The following is a 17,079-nucleotide window of genomic DNA, read 5'->3' on the forward strand; positions in this document are numbered from 1 at the left end:
GACTTGCAAATGTACTAAAAGCCAATCAGATCGACTTACCAGATCCTCACAACTACATTGCCTCAGAGTCCCAAGATTTAATCTACACAAATTGGGCGGTATCAGCTTCCCGGTGTTAGCTTCCAAACTGTGGAACTCCCTACCTACAGAATTCAGAGCAAAACCTCCCTTGTCCCGATTCAGGATAAATGTAAAAAACTGGCTTATCTTCCAGGAGATTCTATAAATGTCTGCCTCCTTTTGCTAAATTTCCATTAACTGTCAACATCCTTACCAGATGTACCTGTACATATGATGTGTATATAACTACAGCTACTTACATTGTATCCAATATTATACTACCTCATGCTTGTACATAACCTCTGTATGTTTTCGTTGTGTTGCATACAACTCACTGTGCAACATTTTATGGTAACCATTGTAACCATGCAACCTTATGTAATTCGCCCAGAGACCCGAGGGTCAGGTGCGTTATATAAATAAACAAATCAAATCCACTCCTGGATAAATCCCTTGTTCCAGTCGTTCATACTTTCTGGAGAGACCAACAGCATTTTGGCGATTGCATCCAGACCTATGCTCAATGGTAAAATCAAACCCTTGGAGGCTGAAGACCATCCAAGTACTTTAGGATTTCCCCCCTTCATTTGCATTAACCATCTCACGGTTTGGTGGTCAGTTTGAATAAAGAAAGTAGAACCATGCAAGTATAGCCTATACATCTTCAATGACCACACAATGGCAAAACACTCACATTCTATAGTTGCCCACCTTGTCTCACGGTCCTTCAGTTTCCTACTGATGAAGCAAATAGGGGTTCTCTGCCTTGCTCATCCAGTTGACTTAAGACTGCAGCTATCCCTGTGTTGGAAGCATCTGTTTGTACAAAGGCTATAATCAGGCGCTTTTACGGCTCGAGCTTTGCAGAGAGCTCGCTTCAGCCCTGCAAATGCCTTGGCACACTCCTCACTCCATCTGACCCTCTTAGGAAATTTGGGAGAGGAGATTACATTCAGGGGAGAAGCTATGCTCCCATAATTCTCAATGAAATTTCTGTAGTACCCAGAGAGACCTAGAAAGGCTCTCACTTGGGTTTGAGTAGTGGGGGTGGCCCAGTCCTGTACAGCTTGTACTTTGCTAGACATGGGCCTAACTCCACCTCCTCCTACCTCATGTCCCAGGTAGACCACTTTGCTCTGACCAATTTGACATTTACTTGCCTTTATGGTCAGATGGGCCTATTCAAGAGCCTACAACATATAGCCTAGGTGATGAAGATGGTCTTCCCAAGTGAAGCTGAGCACTGCAATGTCATCCAAGTATGCCATGCAGAAGTCCTCTAACCGATTCAGAACATGGTTCACCATCTTTTGAAATATAGCAGGTGCATTTTTCAGTCCACAAGGCATACCCCTAAACTGGTATAAGCCTCATGGGGTGGAAAAGGCAGTTTTCTCCTATGAATGGTCTGCCAGTGCCATTTGCCAATAGCCTGAAGTCAAGTCAAAAGTACTGAGGAAATTGGCAGCTCCACGTTTATCCACCAGCTCATCTGTCCTTTGTAAAGGATGGGCATCAGTCTTTGTGACTGCATTCAGAGCCCGATAGACCACACAGAATCTCAATTCCTTGATTCCTCCTTTTGGCACTAGTACAACTGGACTAGACTAGCCCATGGACTGGTAGATTGATCTATAACCCTGAGGTCAAGCATCCTTTTAACCTCCTCCTTTATGTGAGTTCTGACATGATCAGACATTCTGTAGCCCCTGCTTTTGACAGGGAGACTGTCACCAGTGAGTATATCATGCTGGCCTCAAGAGGTCAAGCCTGGTGTCAGAGAAAACAGGGAGGCAAACTTAGTTAACAGAGCTTTGCACTCCTCCTGTTGCTACAGAGTCAGATCTGAAGAGTGTTCAACTCCTTCAATTGTCTCATTTGAAGGGTGTCCCCTGAGGAAATCAGGAAGAGAATCACTTTCCTCCTCCTCTTGATCAGAGGCTAGAAGCAAAGCTCCCAGTTCTGGTCTAGAGACATAGCCCATCAGACGGTTAGTGTGAAAGACTGTAGGGGCTTCCTTGGGGTTGGCCAAGTCCACTAAATAATTCACCTCTTCAAGTGTGCCTACAACCCTGAAGGGTCCTATCCATTTGTCCTGTAAGGCCCTCTGCCATGTAGGAACCATAACAATACTAACTGGTCTAGAGTAAACTCCACCATGTTGGCCTTCTGGTCATAGCAATGTTTGACCAGAGGCTGACTAGCTTTCACATTTTCTGTTGCTTCAGTCATCAGAAATACCATCCTCCTCCTGAGACCTAGTACATAGTCAGCGACCAGGACTGGCTTTAGGGATGGAGGACTCTCCAAACCCTCTTTGATCAGGGCCAAAAGGCCTCTGACAGGATGACTGTAGAGGAGCTCAAAGTGTCTGAAACCCACTCCAGCTTGAGGCACCTCTCTATAAGCAAATAAAAGGCATGGCAGTAGAAGGTCCCACTTTCTCCTCAGGGGTTCTTTTAAGCCACCATTCAGGCTCTTTATTGTTCTTTTTTTTCATTTGATTTTTTTATTATTGATGATTTGGTTTATTGTAAACCTTTCAATATTTCACATAATTTCCAAGGATTATTGCAATTTCAATTACAACACATTAAAAACCTTTCAAAGTAGAACCTTCTATCCGGAACTGTACGGTTCGTTTGTTCACCAATTATCAGTACCGTCCATCGTTCTTGTGCAGTGAGCGGCATAGTATCAGTTGGTAACATCTCCTAATATTTCGTCCTTACAGGGGTCAGGGCTTTACAATCCATTAAAAGATGGTATAAAGATTCTTGGCAGGTATGATCATCACAAAATCGACAGGTCTGTACTGGTCCAATCAATTGTTTCCTCTCTGCCAGCACCTCTCTTGTTGGTAACAAGTTTAACCTCAATCGAAGGAAGAGGTCACAGATCTTTGAGCAAGGAAATTGCTGGAGGTACCTGGGTAGTTAGTTCAAGGCACAAATTTCAATAGGGCAGTTGATGGATAGTTTATATCTCGCCTTTGCGTGTTGCATGTCAATCCAATCCTTCCATTGTATTTTCTTCTTAATTAGCAAAGGATTACTCTTCAGAGTTTCCATAGTGCATCCCAACGCTTCAATCCACTGGATGCATTTAAGTTTCCAGCCATTAAGGATCGTATTCTGGCACGTTTACGATTGTTTTGCAGAAGAAATCAATGATTTCCACAGTACCATTGAGTGCATTGATTGAGCCGCAATCTCAAATCTTATCCGTGGTACTGGGAAATATTGGGGGAGTGCAAGCACTTTTCGCCAAAAAAGCCATTCCAAAAGGTCCCAAATGCACCAGGTTAAGTTCAGGGATGCTTCTGCGCTGAATGTCAATAACGGGACCACCACCTGTCGGTAAAAAGTGAGCGTTGGGGTCTCATATTTCTTATGCAGAACAAGAGCTTGTCAGACTAAAGACTGTGCCTTCACTCTCAAGGCTGAGTCCCACTCGTGCTCACCAATGCTTGAATTGATCCAAACTCCCAGATATTTTATCGTCAGGACTTGCACCAATGTATTGGGTGCCAAAAATACGGCAAGCTTTCGTTTGCTAGCTCCTGGTTGGCTGGAAAAAAACATTGTTTGCATCTTTGCAGTATTTATTGTTAGTCCTTTCTGATGAAAATAGATGACCAAAACATTCAATCGTCTTTGAAGTCCAATCTGGGTATTATCTAGAAGGACTAGATTGTCGGCGTAGATCATCCATGGCACCAACATACCATTTAAGATGGGGGTATGGGCTCTTATGCCGTTCTGATGTACCGCTATATCCGAGAAGTATAAGTTAAATAGAGTGGCCGCCAAAGGGCAGCCCTGCTTCAGGCCATTCCAAGTGGCGATCTTCTTTGTCACAGCCCCACGTTCGGAAAGTCTCACCTGGATCGAGGTGTTTGAATAAAGGGCATGTATAGCGGCTAGCAAGTCTGGCGGCCAGTTCCAGCTCCGCAGTTTGTTCATAGGTAACCTCGGTCAACACTATCGAACGCCTGTTTTAGGTCAATAAATACTGCAAAGAATTTTGTTTCTACTCTCATTGTTTCCAGTTTTAACAAATTCAGCATCTGAATGTTAACATTGGTGCCAAAATCCTTCACAAATGCAGTCTGTTTGGGATCCCTCTAGTTTTGGATTGGCCAACTGGTGAATCGTCGCAGGAGCATAGCGGCGAACAGTTTTCCCAGCGGGTCCAATAGTGCTATTGTACGATAGTTGGTGGGGATCGTCCTATCCCTTTGTTTAAAGATCATTATTAAGACTGCATTTTTCCAAGTCTGGAGAATCTGTTTGGATTCCATGATTGCCTCGAATAAAAATTGACAGATCAACCCAGGCATCTGGATTAGATTTTAAAATCATATTGGTCAGGCAATCAGGTCCTGGGGCTCGTGAAGATTTGAACTGCTTGATTTCCTCTCTGTCGTACTCGATTTTCCATTTTGTTTGTTGGTCTGCCCATTTAGCTCTCTTAGCATACAGATCTGCAAAATGCTTCACCCAAGCGGACTCAGACCGCTGAGATGAATAAATCTGTTTGTTTGTTCTGCCCGTTCAAAAGGGACCACAGTGTTCTAGAGATGTTATTGGCCATGGTTTTAAGCATGCACTCTGCGTCCCACTGCAGACATTGAGCTTTGGACACAGAGACAATTTTTATATCTTTGTTTGATTCTTTCAGATCAGTTCAACCGATCTTCCTGTGCCTCGAATTTCAGTTTCCGTAGTTCGGCTTGGTACTCTTTTCTTTTCTCAACCAGCTGTTGGTGGTAAGCATTGTCGTTGGTGGAGGCTAATTTAGGGCCTTTTTAGGTCCCTAATTCGGTATGGGACTAACAGCCAATCGTACTTCAATCTAGCGTTCCCAACCTTGCCACTGGTCAGGTATTTTGTGGTCAGCAAAGCAACAACTTCTGGGTTTATTCTGAGTCTATTCTTCCCATTGGCTACATATAAGGATGGTAAATGCTTCAAAGTTAATCTTTCTTGGGCTAGTTTCCAAGTAAGGACCAGCATCCGATGTTCACTCTTAGTAGTTAGGATGACCTTTATAGTGTCCAACTCTGGGATCAATGATGAGGTAGTAAAAATATAATCCAAGTAGGCTAACAAATTTCCCTTTTGTAAAGTAGGAACCGGTGGTATATCCTCAGTTAGAAGTCTATTGATCAATAGAATAGATCTGTCCTGCAGTTCGTTGAACCATAGCCCTCCTGGGTAATTTTTCTCTCATGATCAGGACACCTGGGGCATTGAATAAATTAATATTCAAGTCTCCACAGAGGATGAAATCTATAGATTTAGATCGGAGTTGAAGGTCATCCACTGCCAGGAGTAAGGCGTTGATCAAGACATTATCATTGATACCAGCAGGGTTGCAATATAGATTGCAGATAGCCAAGACATTATGCGTTCCTCTACACTCATCTGATTTATGTAAAATGGTAATCTGTTTAAATGCATTGAGATTGAGAGTTTCTTGAACAGATAATACATTTCCTGACTTCACAAGGGTCAGCAGAACGGAAGAAGGTTGCCCCGCTGGCCCTAAGAGCGCCGGGTTAAGAAATTAAGGTATCCATCACATAAGTGTTGTTTTCGTACCCACGTCTCTTGGAGACAGATGTCAAAAGTTTGGCGTTCTGCATTCCCTTGCGAAAACAGGTGCGAGAATCTGCGTGTATTCCACGAACATAGCTTCCAAGGAAGTGCCTCTGCTGATCTTCGTTGCTAATCCACTTGTGAAGATCTTGTACCTGCTTTGCTCAGTCTACTTAAGTCACAGAGATCCGCAGGAGCTGTCTTTCTCTCCACATTTCTCACAGTCCTCCCACCTTTATGCTCATCCACAACTAAATTGATCAATAAATCAATAAATGATGGTTCCTCTTTTCATTCCCAGCTTCGTCTTTTGCTTACTTTTGCAGATGATTACAAGGCTTGTTCCGTGACCTAGTCTTTAGCATTTCTCCAGATCTTTTATCAGACACCTTCAACTTCACCAATGATAAGTCGCTGCCGAGTTCAAATCCTAAGGGGAGGAAGTCATTACTTTGGTCCAAGATGGCAGAATGTACCCACATATATGTAAGATGCAAAATCACCCTGTCTGTTAGTTCTTCCTCTACAAACTAGATGATTTTGATGTCCCTTGACGCAATACGTTTCAGTTTTGGGAGAAAATGAAGTAATTTTAATACGTTGCATGATTCAGGATCAGGCCATCCACAGATCTTACAATCCGTTCAATAACGAGTGTTAGAGCTGGCGTCCTCTGTCGTGGCAGGTCAAAGATGAGTACATTTTTGTTTTTTTCCCTCCGATACATTAGCTGTGACCCACTCCTTCACCAATTCTTCTCTTTGGTTTTTAATTGTGAGGAGTCGCGTCTGGTTGATTGTCATAAATCTGGAACTTCTAGAGGCCATTAGTACATCAGATTGGGCTGGTATTTGCAAAGAGTCAATTCGCGCAACGCTAGAGATTTCTAGTTCGCCTTCAAATATCTCCTCACAGGATATTTCTCATCTGGAAACCATTTCCTGTCTCCCATCCACTTCCTCGTCTGACATGTAGTCAGGTTACTAAAGAGGTTTCTTTGTTCAGGTTCATCATCCTGTAGCATGCTTCCCTCTTGAATGGTTTTAGCTGCGTGTATCGCTGTTTCCCTTCTTTCAAGCACTTTGTTCGCTTTTTAGGAGGCAATCTTGGTGTCTCCATAGGGATTTTTAGATTTTGCAGGAAGGCTCTTGATCGCTTAGCTCTAGGTTTAAGAGATCCATGTACATTTTTCGTTTTCTTCTGTACTATTCTCGTGGTTGTGGAATTTCCTGCCATACTCGCCGCTTTCTGCATTTGAAATTTGGAGAAAGCTTGTTTCTTAGGGGCGGGTAGTTGTGTAGATGATGACCGAATATTTAGACAAGGATCAACTTCAATGAGATCAGGATTGTCCAGCACTTCTACCACTCCATTACTAGGCCGCGAGTTGGATGCATCGCAATTCACTCACCTTAGATGGTGCCTTTGCACTGACAGCCAGCTCATCATAATCAACTACAGGGGAGGGAAGGGGAGCATTGTAAGGTCCACCACCCTTGTTCACATTGCTACTTGGGTACTTTGTGTGCAATTGTTCTAATACTTGTGTGATAGATGACCCAGCATTCATCCAAAGATCTATCTGATTTGCTGTAGCAATTACAGGTTGATTTGAGCGTCTCTCTCATTGTAGGATATTCACCATGTCCAATATCGCTGTCATCATTGTTGTCTTGTCTGCATGCTCCCCCCTAGCCATATCAAAAAACCATGCTTGCCACTGTGCTGTTAGTTCGGCCTCTATATCCATACGCGCTTGGATTTTGGTAGCAAAGGTTTCTAGATAGATCTGTTTCGAATGGATCATGGCTAGGAGGGTTGCTTGGTCCTTCGTTGCCTCGCTGATGGCTTCATATCATTTCAAAAACGGCGACAGAGAAATAGTAATTGCCGCCATTATGTTGTAATGCAGTTCCATTATTGTGGTTGGAATGGACGGACAAGCGTCCTTTTCAGTCGATGAGCCTTGGTGGACAGACGGATGCAGCCATTTCTCATTTTCAGCCGGATTCAATATATTTGGAAAACTGAATGGAGTTATTTTCTGTGTCACCGGCCCATACCTGGAGATGGGGGGGGGCGGGATCTCCAGGCCAGGATATTTATCTTGGGGCCAGAGAGGTGAAGTCTGCTGTGACTGCTATTTTATGTCCATGGATGTTTGCAAGTCACTGTTTCTTGGCTTATTTATATTTTAATCCGTCAATTATTTTTTATTCCTTACTGCCGAGATTGCAGGTAGTCAGGACAGATGGTGTGGACGTGCAATCACTTCTTTTGAGGCCCTTGATGTACCAGGGTGCCAAAAACAGCGTTTTATTTGTGTTGACTGCTCATCAAGGCTTCAATCTCTACAATATCAAGAGATAGCTCTGCCGCTTGCAGCAAAGGCCTGTTATTGGAGTTAAGCACTGCCTTCATTGTTGTTGCATCCACGCAAGCTCCATTGACCAGACAAATAGGGGAAGGTCCTTAAGTTCTAGTGTCTTACCCTAAACGCTGACAAAACGGAAGTCCTTTTCTTCCCAGCTAAGTCTTCTCCCCCACCCCCTCGTCCTCAAATTCTCTTTTCCCCTTCCCAACTCCCCATTTCTCCCCCACGCCCGCAATCTTGGCCTTCACATCGACTCTAACCTCTCCCACCATATCTCTCTCACTGCCCGCTCCTGCCGCTTCAACCTCTGTAACATCCGTAAAGTCTGACCCTTCCTAACCATCCATACTACTATACTCCTAATTTCCTCCCTCATCTTCTCTAGACTCTTCTACTGCTCCACGGTCGTCTTCGGTCTTCCATCCACCATTCTGCCGTTCACTCTGCCTTCTCTCTCCTCATGTGATTCCATCTCCTCTTCTCTCTCCTGTCTTAGCTGGCTCTCCTTTCACTCCCATCTCAAATTCAACTTTCTCTGCCTCGTCTTTAAATCCCAACTATGGTCTTGCCCCACCATACCTTTCCTCTCTCCTTACTTTCCATACTCCCTCTCGCCCACTCCGCTCTGCCGATCTCTTCCTACTCACTCAACTTCCCCCACCTTGTGCCCCATCCCGCTTCCGTTCTTTTCAACTTCTTGCCCCTTTCCACTGGAACCGTCTCCCTCTCTCTATCCGCTCCATCTCCTCCTACCGCACTTCTCTAAAATATCACCTCCTCCAATTACCATCCTAACGCCTTTCTGTCTCTCGCACCACGGTCCTGCACCACATCCTAGATCCTTGCTGTCTCTCTCACCACGGGCCTACACCACATCCTATATCCTTGCTGCCTCTCTCACCACGGTCCAACAATACTCATGTTATGCCATTTTGATCATGTAAATTGTTCCATATACTGTTTTCTGATTCTTGATTCATATGTTGTCAATGCGTGTTATATATTCTCTTTTGTCCTTATGTAAAGCGCTATATAAAAATGTATAAATACAAATACAAAATACAAATACTGGCACTTCAACCGACATCGGTTTGGAGTAGAGGTGCACAGGAGCGCCAAACACAGTCAGCCGATCCATTTAAAAAAGGGGGGAGTTTAATGTAATCACATTAGCTGGTAACCCTTCTTTATTGGGTGCAGTCTCGGCGCTACTCGGCTGCCTCTTCAAGTGAAAGTCGAAAAGGACTGAGGGGACGAGGTGGGGACTCAATCTCTTGAGGAAAGTATAAGCTCGAGCTGCAAGAATCAAATAACTTAAGGGTGTTGCAGCCAGGCGTGTGTGTTTTCAATCTCTTTGGTGGCCATTTTAATAGCATTAGCATTGAAAGGTAAATTATTCGCCAGCGTACTCACCTCAATTTGCATGAAAGGTATTTGCACCATTTCGTGGACGTCATCCACATATTTCTGATACTTTGTTATCGGCTCCAAATCTTGCTTGGCCATCACAACAGCGGAAGTAGATCAGCATCTTCTAAGCTAGTTACGCGCTCTCAATCAGGGGCCGGCCATAGACCCCAGCTCTCCTTGGTCCTCCGCTCTAACTCTGGATTAGCTCTGCAGAAACTCTTGTGACGGCACTTCGCGCCCAGCTCAGGTTTTATAGAGTTGGAGGCACATTAAAGTCACAGCGTGTTTGAGTCCACAGCCACAAAGTAAAGTAACAATCCTCGCCAGTCATGCCGGATTAACTCTGCACCAACTCTCGCGCCTCTTCATTGTTCTGTTAAACCTCTCTACCAACCTGTTTGTTTGAGGGTGGTAGGCAGTTGAGAACTTTTAAGTTGCACCACAGTTTTTCCACATGGTGTGCATGTAGTGGGACATACAATTAGACCCCTTGTCAGAGAGAATTTCCTTAGGAAACCCAATCCTGGCAAAAATACAGAGGAGGGCCTTAGCCACGGCTTGGGCAGTAACAGTTCTCATAGGTATGGCCGCAGGGTACCTGGTAGCATGGTCTACCACAACCTACATATATTGTTTGCCTGAGGAGGTTGGAGGGTCTAGGGGACCAACAATGTCAATCCTCACCCTCTCAAAAGGAACTCCCACCACTGGGAGGGGCACTAAAAAGGTGCCGCATTCTTGAATCCACTTTTGCCAGAGGTCTGGTAGATGTGGCAGCTTCTACAATGTCAACATCTGGACCCATCTTGGGCCAGTAACAGTCTTAGAGAAAGCCTCTCTTTCGTCTTCTTGGAACTCAAGTGACCAGCCAGAGGTATCGCATGTGCTAGTTGTAGTAGCTTGGATCTCACCTCCAGGGATACTTACCAGTCGCCTGAAGTCCCCTGGGGTAGATTCTTTAGGCTCACTGTAGAGGAGTCCATCCTCCCAGTAGAGGCTATGCTTCCCTGGTTCTTGCCCTTCCAGCTAGGAAGCTGTCTGTTGTCTAAGACCTTCTAGAGAGGAACACTCTTCTCTGTCCTCTGCTGAAATCTGCCCTAGATGGTCCACATTCTGCAAGGAAAGTCTGTGTCATGAACCGTCGTCTACGTCCTTTCTGGACCTCCTGGTCCCTGAATCGCAGGGGATTGCATGCAGTTATCCTTCCAACATGGCCGCCCGGAACAGAATACTCCGGATCAGTCTATGCGTTCCACGCTGCTCATCCTACAAAAGAGTCACACCCCCGCGGCTCTGCGCGTCTCAACGCTACCGCTACCTGTAGTCGGACGTGCTTAGTCGGAGTTCGATCGGGGCTCTCGCTTGATTCCTTGTTCCCAGTCCCTTGAATTCCCTCCTGTTCCCTTTCCTCCCCAATCTCCTGGAAAACCTTCTGCGCTCGATTCACGGTCTTCCGTGCCTCCGAGCGTACCTTGATTACTTCCTGGAATTACCCTGGACTTGTAGAAAGCTCCTGGAAACTGAACCGCTTCTCTCACGCTGGACGCCGAAGACCGGTGTTCGGGACTATACAAATCCCGGACCGTAAAGAAGAAGAAATCCCAGAAGGTCACAATTACACAACAGAAACAGGTGAGAAGGGGAGAGACTTGTGACAGTCTGCAGCTCAGGATGGTGTCTAGGATCCAGATCTTCGAAGGAGGGAAGGAGCTCCTCCAGTTCTGTTTCACTATTAGCTTTCAGGAGTTGGTTTGTCCACCATCTCCAGTCTCAGCTGGGGATGGTGTCACTGGAGTGAGCTGGGAATGCCCTCTCGGGGAAGTACTTGTTTTCAGAGCAGGTTTGGGTGCGAGACCCTTTTTCTTTTCAGAGACTGTAGATTTCTCTTGGTCTCTTTCTTCTTTCTTGAAGTGGAAGGTTGGCCTATCGGCTGATTTGAGATTTCTCTCTGATCTTAAACCGAGTCTCTCAAGGTTGCTTCTCTGGCCAATCTGGTCAGCCCCAGTTTCTTTTTGCTGGGAGGTCTGGGGGTCCTGAAGACTACTTTAGGAGTTTTCAAGTCATTCCCCAACAGAACTTCTCCAGGTACTTCATATTGCACACTAACAGGAATTCGTACTGTCATGTTACTGCACTGGATGAGGGCTGGCAAAATAGGAACCATTTCGATCAGCAAGTTTAGTGGGACCTTTGTGTGCCTTAGCTCCATCCTCACGTTTGAAGAAACTTTCATCAACCACTAAGGCTGGCCCCAGTGTCTCTGACGGCAGGAGTCTCCAGGCCATCTACAAGTACACTGTCCTTATAATATTCTTTTGTGTTGTAAGGTTTGGTGTTGTACACATCTATATGCTGTTGTTCCCACAGACACTAAAGAAACACTAGCCTGAACTCCAATGGGGTCATCGGCTAGTAAGTAAAAGTGAGCACCTGTCAATGGAGCTTCTTCCTCAGGAGTGAAGGCTAAGGAGACACTGTGGACCCCTGAAGGTTTACCCTTGCATCTGGGATCCCCTTTCACATGGTCACCAGACCCAAAGACCACACATTTACCAAAGCTGTTCTGGAATAGGGGTTTCTGGTAACCTCCATCAGTTGTGGCCAAGAGGTTTCACTAGCCCTATAAGGTTTCCCATTAAATGTACCCTTATGGTTTTTGTGGCCCTCATTAGATGGCAGAGGATTAGAATTTCCTTTACTATCTTTCTTGTTCTTTTCCCCCTCATCCTTTTTCTGAGTTGCCCCAGAATCCTTATGAGTGGCTGTGTTGGCTACCCATAAGTCAGCAGCTTGAGCTAGTCTCTTGGGATCAAGATCCTTAAGAGTCAGCCAGGTGCTGTCTCAGCTCAGGAGAGCAGGCATCCAAAATATTCTCTAATAAAAACACATTCCTCATTCCTTCAAATGAGTTGACTTTGTACCCCTTAACCTAACCATCAACGTTTTTCAGGCCTTCACAAACCCAGGTTGCCCAGGGGTACCCATCTTTCTTTTTATGGTCTCTAAACCTTTTAATGTATTGAAAAGGAGTCTTCCCAAATCTGGCAATAACAGCCTGTTTGACTAGTGCATAATATTTTCTGGCAGCGGCACTGAATTCAATAATAGCATCACAACCATTCTGGGGAGCCTATACATGATCCATGCAACTAAATCATTCCCACAAATATTCTGCAAACCATAAGTGAATTCAAATGTACTTAACCAATCCAACACATCAAGTTTAGGATTATACATACCGCCTCTTTGGGTTAGCAAGTCTCTTGGGACTAGTAGACCAAGAGACATCTTTTTCATATCATGCTCATGCTGCATTTCTCTCTCTCTGAGCGTTCTCTCCTTGTCTTTGTCCTCAGACTGTGCTGCAAGTTTCGTGAATTCTAGTTCCAGTCTCATTCTTTCAAGCGAGAGACATTCTGGGCTTATATTGTGAGCCACAGGGTTTGTGATAAGAGTCTGTTGAATTACAGGAGCGGGCTAAAGAGGGAAGTTACTCACTCCTTGAGGATCTTCCTCATCTTCTGACCCATTTGGCAGATTGGAGCGAAGCTCAAAATTATTATTTTCATAAATTATGGGCCTACTCCCAGGGCTTTAGTGATTTAACAATTTGGTAATCAACTCATTTTTTCTTCCATTTAAACCCAGTTCCCTTGTCCTAGGATAAATGTTTCAAATGTTCCATTGTAACTTTATTTTGGTGGAGTTAGCCTTGTGGATGGTGTATTTGGGCACACATAAAACCAATAGTCACTGTATACACTCTACACCAATCCCACCGCCTGCCACCAGTGCTGGGTAACAATTAGTGCAGTCCAACTGGTGTGGGGCTACACAAGACTAATCTCTTGGTATTAGTTAACCCACCTATTAATAATGGCCTGTACTACACAAGTTGGTAGTGTGACTGAGCAGCAATGCTCATTTTAAGAGGGGTAATGTGAGCTGTAGAGCTGTAAATGAAATAAGTAAATACAGGTATCCAATTAAACACGTACACACAAAAGTTATATAATAAATATGTATTTTATTTATACACAAGAAATTTAAAGCATTCTTTAAAAAGCAGTAAATAGCAGTAAAATTAATCCCAAATTAGGATTAAATTAAAAAAACGGAATAGGTGAGTAATTCATTCATATGTTACACATTTTCCAGCACCAAGGGTGATGTCATTTGAGGTCTGTATAACACTTATTCTGTATCACCTTTGCAGTATTGAGTTTGTAAAGGATGGAAAAGTTGGGGTTAGATCAGAACAGACTGGTATTCTATCAAAACAGTTAGATTCTCCTAATGGGATGCAGGCAGTCTTTTATACCAGCCATAATAGTCTTCAACAATTAAAACCTCTAAGGTCAAAGCCAATAGGTTCAGAAGGGGACCTTTAGGGAGCCAGGACAGCAAAAGTCAAAGTTATGATGCTCTCTTCTTAGAAAATGTCTTTAAATAGTCAGTAGTTCAAATAGAAAATCACAGCAACTCAAGAGGAGTCACCTTGAAGAAGCACACGCTGAAAGGCTAGTGCAAGTGAATTGAGGTCAAGTAGAGATAGGGTAAAATAGCACTCCCCAAGGTTGGAAGCACCCCTAATGGCAAAAGGATAATGTACCTCAAGCCCCACAGTACCTTGGAATTGAAGAATATGTTCCAGTTGGATGCCTTATGAATGCAGTGCAGCAGACCCTTGTTCCTGGTCCTTGGTCATGGTGACGAAAGGGAGGGCGTCTGGCAGGCTCCTGTGGCAGCACTCAGAGGGACTCAGCAGCAATGGATTCCTCATGATTCAGCAGCTCTTTGTGGTTTTGGCACCTTTTTCTGAGCGCCAAAAAAGAACAAACAGCTCTGGTTAGAAGTTCCTTGATCCCTCGGTCCTGGACTCTGGTGAGGGTACTCTGGATGCATATTTCCTGCTTCTGTCTGGTCCTCTGGATGCCCACAGAGTTTTGTCCGGATCCGCACTTCGGAAGATCATGCACTCACAGATTATTGAGGTACCCGGGGTATTGGGATTCTGCAGCCTTGGAAAGTCGCAAGTCGGGGGTTGCACCAAAATAGAGTTTGTCTTGAGGCTAGTTGGTCCCACCAGCCTAAGGGAGGAAGTCGTCCCTTACAGGTCTTCCCTGTCAATTCGAAAACGGAGTCAGTACAGCTGCAGGGCTTCACCGGTCATTTGCAGTCCAGGAGCGTTTGCTGGCGTCTCTTTTCTTCTTCGGATGTTGTCCTTCATTGGTCGACTCTGCCTCTAGTCCCAAAACCCTAGCTTTTTATGCAAGTTCTCATTCATTTACAGCCCTAGGCTGTCAATCACCCAGCAGGGTGGCTGTCCTCCCAGACAGCCAGCCAGCCAATTGGTACTGGTTTCACTCAGGCACACCTTGAAACAAAGGACAGGGAAGTTTTGGGACCCTACCTCACTTCCTACCTTTCCAGACACACTGGAGCCTGGGTGGGCTTAGCCTGCCCAAGGAAGAACACACAAAGGACTCAAACACGATTCAAACAATAGAGTAAAAGCCCAGAAGGAACTGATAAGAAATGGCGAAAACAGTAGACAAGGGCCATTTTGGGAAAATGGTCACCCTTGAGTGCTGTACTGCAGCTGAGCATTCAGCCTGCAGTTAAATGGCACAACATAGTAAAAAAGAAAACACTGCCACCAGCCATTCAAGTGAGTTAATGTAACAAAATGTTACATGAGGAATGGGTTAAAGGAGTTACTATGTAAGCCCCCAGCACTCCACATAGGGTGGCTTGTGCTAGACCCACAAAGGAAAAGGTAAGTAAGACAGGGGTCATTTTACTATTCTTGGGAACAGCAGTACACCCAAGAAAATACTGTTAAACATCAAGAGAAGTCCAAGGGACTGCTCAGTGGCACTGCACAAAAGGTGCTGTGTGTCACAATGCAAAAAGCAGATGCCTATGGAGTTGACCAAACTCCATAAAACATTAAGAAATACAGAAAATCCTAATCAGAAAAACACGAGAGTGTGAGAAAAAAAAAACACTCACACAGAAGTTAAAATGAAAAAGCCCCAAGTCCAGCAAAAGAGCTTGGGGTCTCTAAGGTTAAATGGAATTGGCACAGCAATGAAAATTCCCCCTAACAGTGCAGTGCGCAGGAAATGTGTCACTGAACCATCATGGAGTGAGCATGTGCACCCAGTAAGTGCTGAGTGGGAACACTGCCTATGAAGTTAAGGGGGGTGGGGATCTGTGGCAACGTTGTGCAACAGGCTCTTTTCTGCATAGAGGAAGCTTTGAAGCTTGCAAAAGCAAGCAATGTTGCTAAGCAGTAGACTCTGGGGATGCCATCTGAAATGGGAGGAAGAGGGGTTCTTCACTGAGCATATTATTCCAAATTACGGCAGTACAATATAGTTAAGAGACCCACCCCACAGAGGAAACAAACGCTGTACTAGAGGACAAAGGGTGGTTATATACACACTGCTGGACAGAAGCCTCAGGCATTACCTATTAAATGATGGTGAGTGGAAAATATTAGAGTTCCTCTTTTCTCAGACTTTTGCCCACAGACTTGCTCACCATCCGAAGTAGTTTTAAAATCCACTGATTGCCTTTGCACATGAACTAGTGTCATCACTACATGATGCTGCTAGTTGTATTGGTATTTGTAATGTTTAGTGTTCCTTCGTCTCACCTCCATGAAGGTGATTTTTTTTTCTTTATTCTGAGGTAAGTATGTGAAAGCATTGGGAAGGAGCGATGGGGAAATAAGGCCGGGTGGGGGAAGATGCACCACTGGATACCACTATTTTTTGGAATGTTATAATTGCAATGCATTTGGCAGTAGGTTTGCTCCACTTCTGAATTGTAGGGTGAAACAATGTGGAGAGACATGCCTTCACTTAAAGGCCGCACGGATCGACTTCAGCTAGAACACAAAAAGTAGGGCAAGCCTAGCATCACCTGTCCAAGACCGTCAAACTGCACTGAACCAAATGATACCTACGTGTTGGCGCCGCACATACTCCCGAAGTTCTCCTGCAGGACAGATAAGAAGTTCCACACGGTAAGAGAGAAGGTCTGTGGATTCAACATCCTCAAGGAACAGCCATTCTGGGAATTAAAAAAAGACAGATACAAAGATCAATTATATGAAAGCGCTTGCTTTATGCCATACAAGACAACCTACAAAAAGTGAAAGGTGTGGCACTTAATCTAACTTCTCTAAGCAGCGGTAGAGGTCAGAAGCATAAAGCAGGGGGTACTTCTAAAGGTGTTACTACACGACTGGGTTGAACTCTGCTGAATACATATCGTGTCATCACCCCGCTTCCACCCCCTCTTTTAGTAGGTGGGAAAACATTTTTGTGCCAGTCGAAAACAAAATAAACCAGTAAAATAACGCTAAAGAAACATGCACATAAGTGTTAATTAGACATCCCGTTTAAGCAGAGAGCACAGGTAGTCCATGTGCAGCTTCTACAACTTCAGGGTCTTATTTCCCAGCTTTGAAACACTGCATTTAGTTGCTTTTTCGAATTGCAAATGGCCCAATATCCCATTTGGTTTTTCCCAACTGAGCTGGATATGCAAATGTCAACAACCATTAATCTAGGTTGCTGGTTTTTCCCTGATCAAACATTCAGATGACTTCTTACCAAG

General features: G+C 44.6%; 1 protein-coding gene across 1 annotated transcript in view; it reads right to left on the minus strand.

Annotated features, from left to right (window-relative positions):
• Positions 1–17,079, minus strand: part of RIOX1 (ribosomal oxygenase 1) — a 603,487-nt gene that overhangs the window by 342,059 nt on the left and 244,349 nt on the right. Inside the window, exon 6 of the mRNA XM_069607921.1 lies at positions 16,424–16,530. Coding sequence (XP_069464022.1) covers positions 16,424–16,530 — 107 coding nt within the window. The remainder of the gene's footprint in view (positions 1–16,423; positions 16,531–17,079) is intronic.

This window comes from Ambystoma mexicanum, chromosome 4q (genome assembly GCF_040938575.1).
Source record: "Ambystoma mexicanum isolate Mex_15411 chromosome 4q, UKY_AmexF1_1, whole genome shotgun sequence".
Taxonomy (NCBI): Eukaryota; Metazoa; Chordata; class Amphibia; order Caudata; family Ambystomatidae; genus Ambystoma; species Ambystoma mexicanum.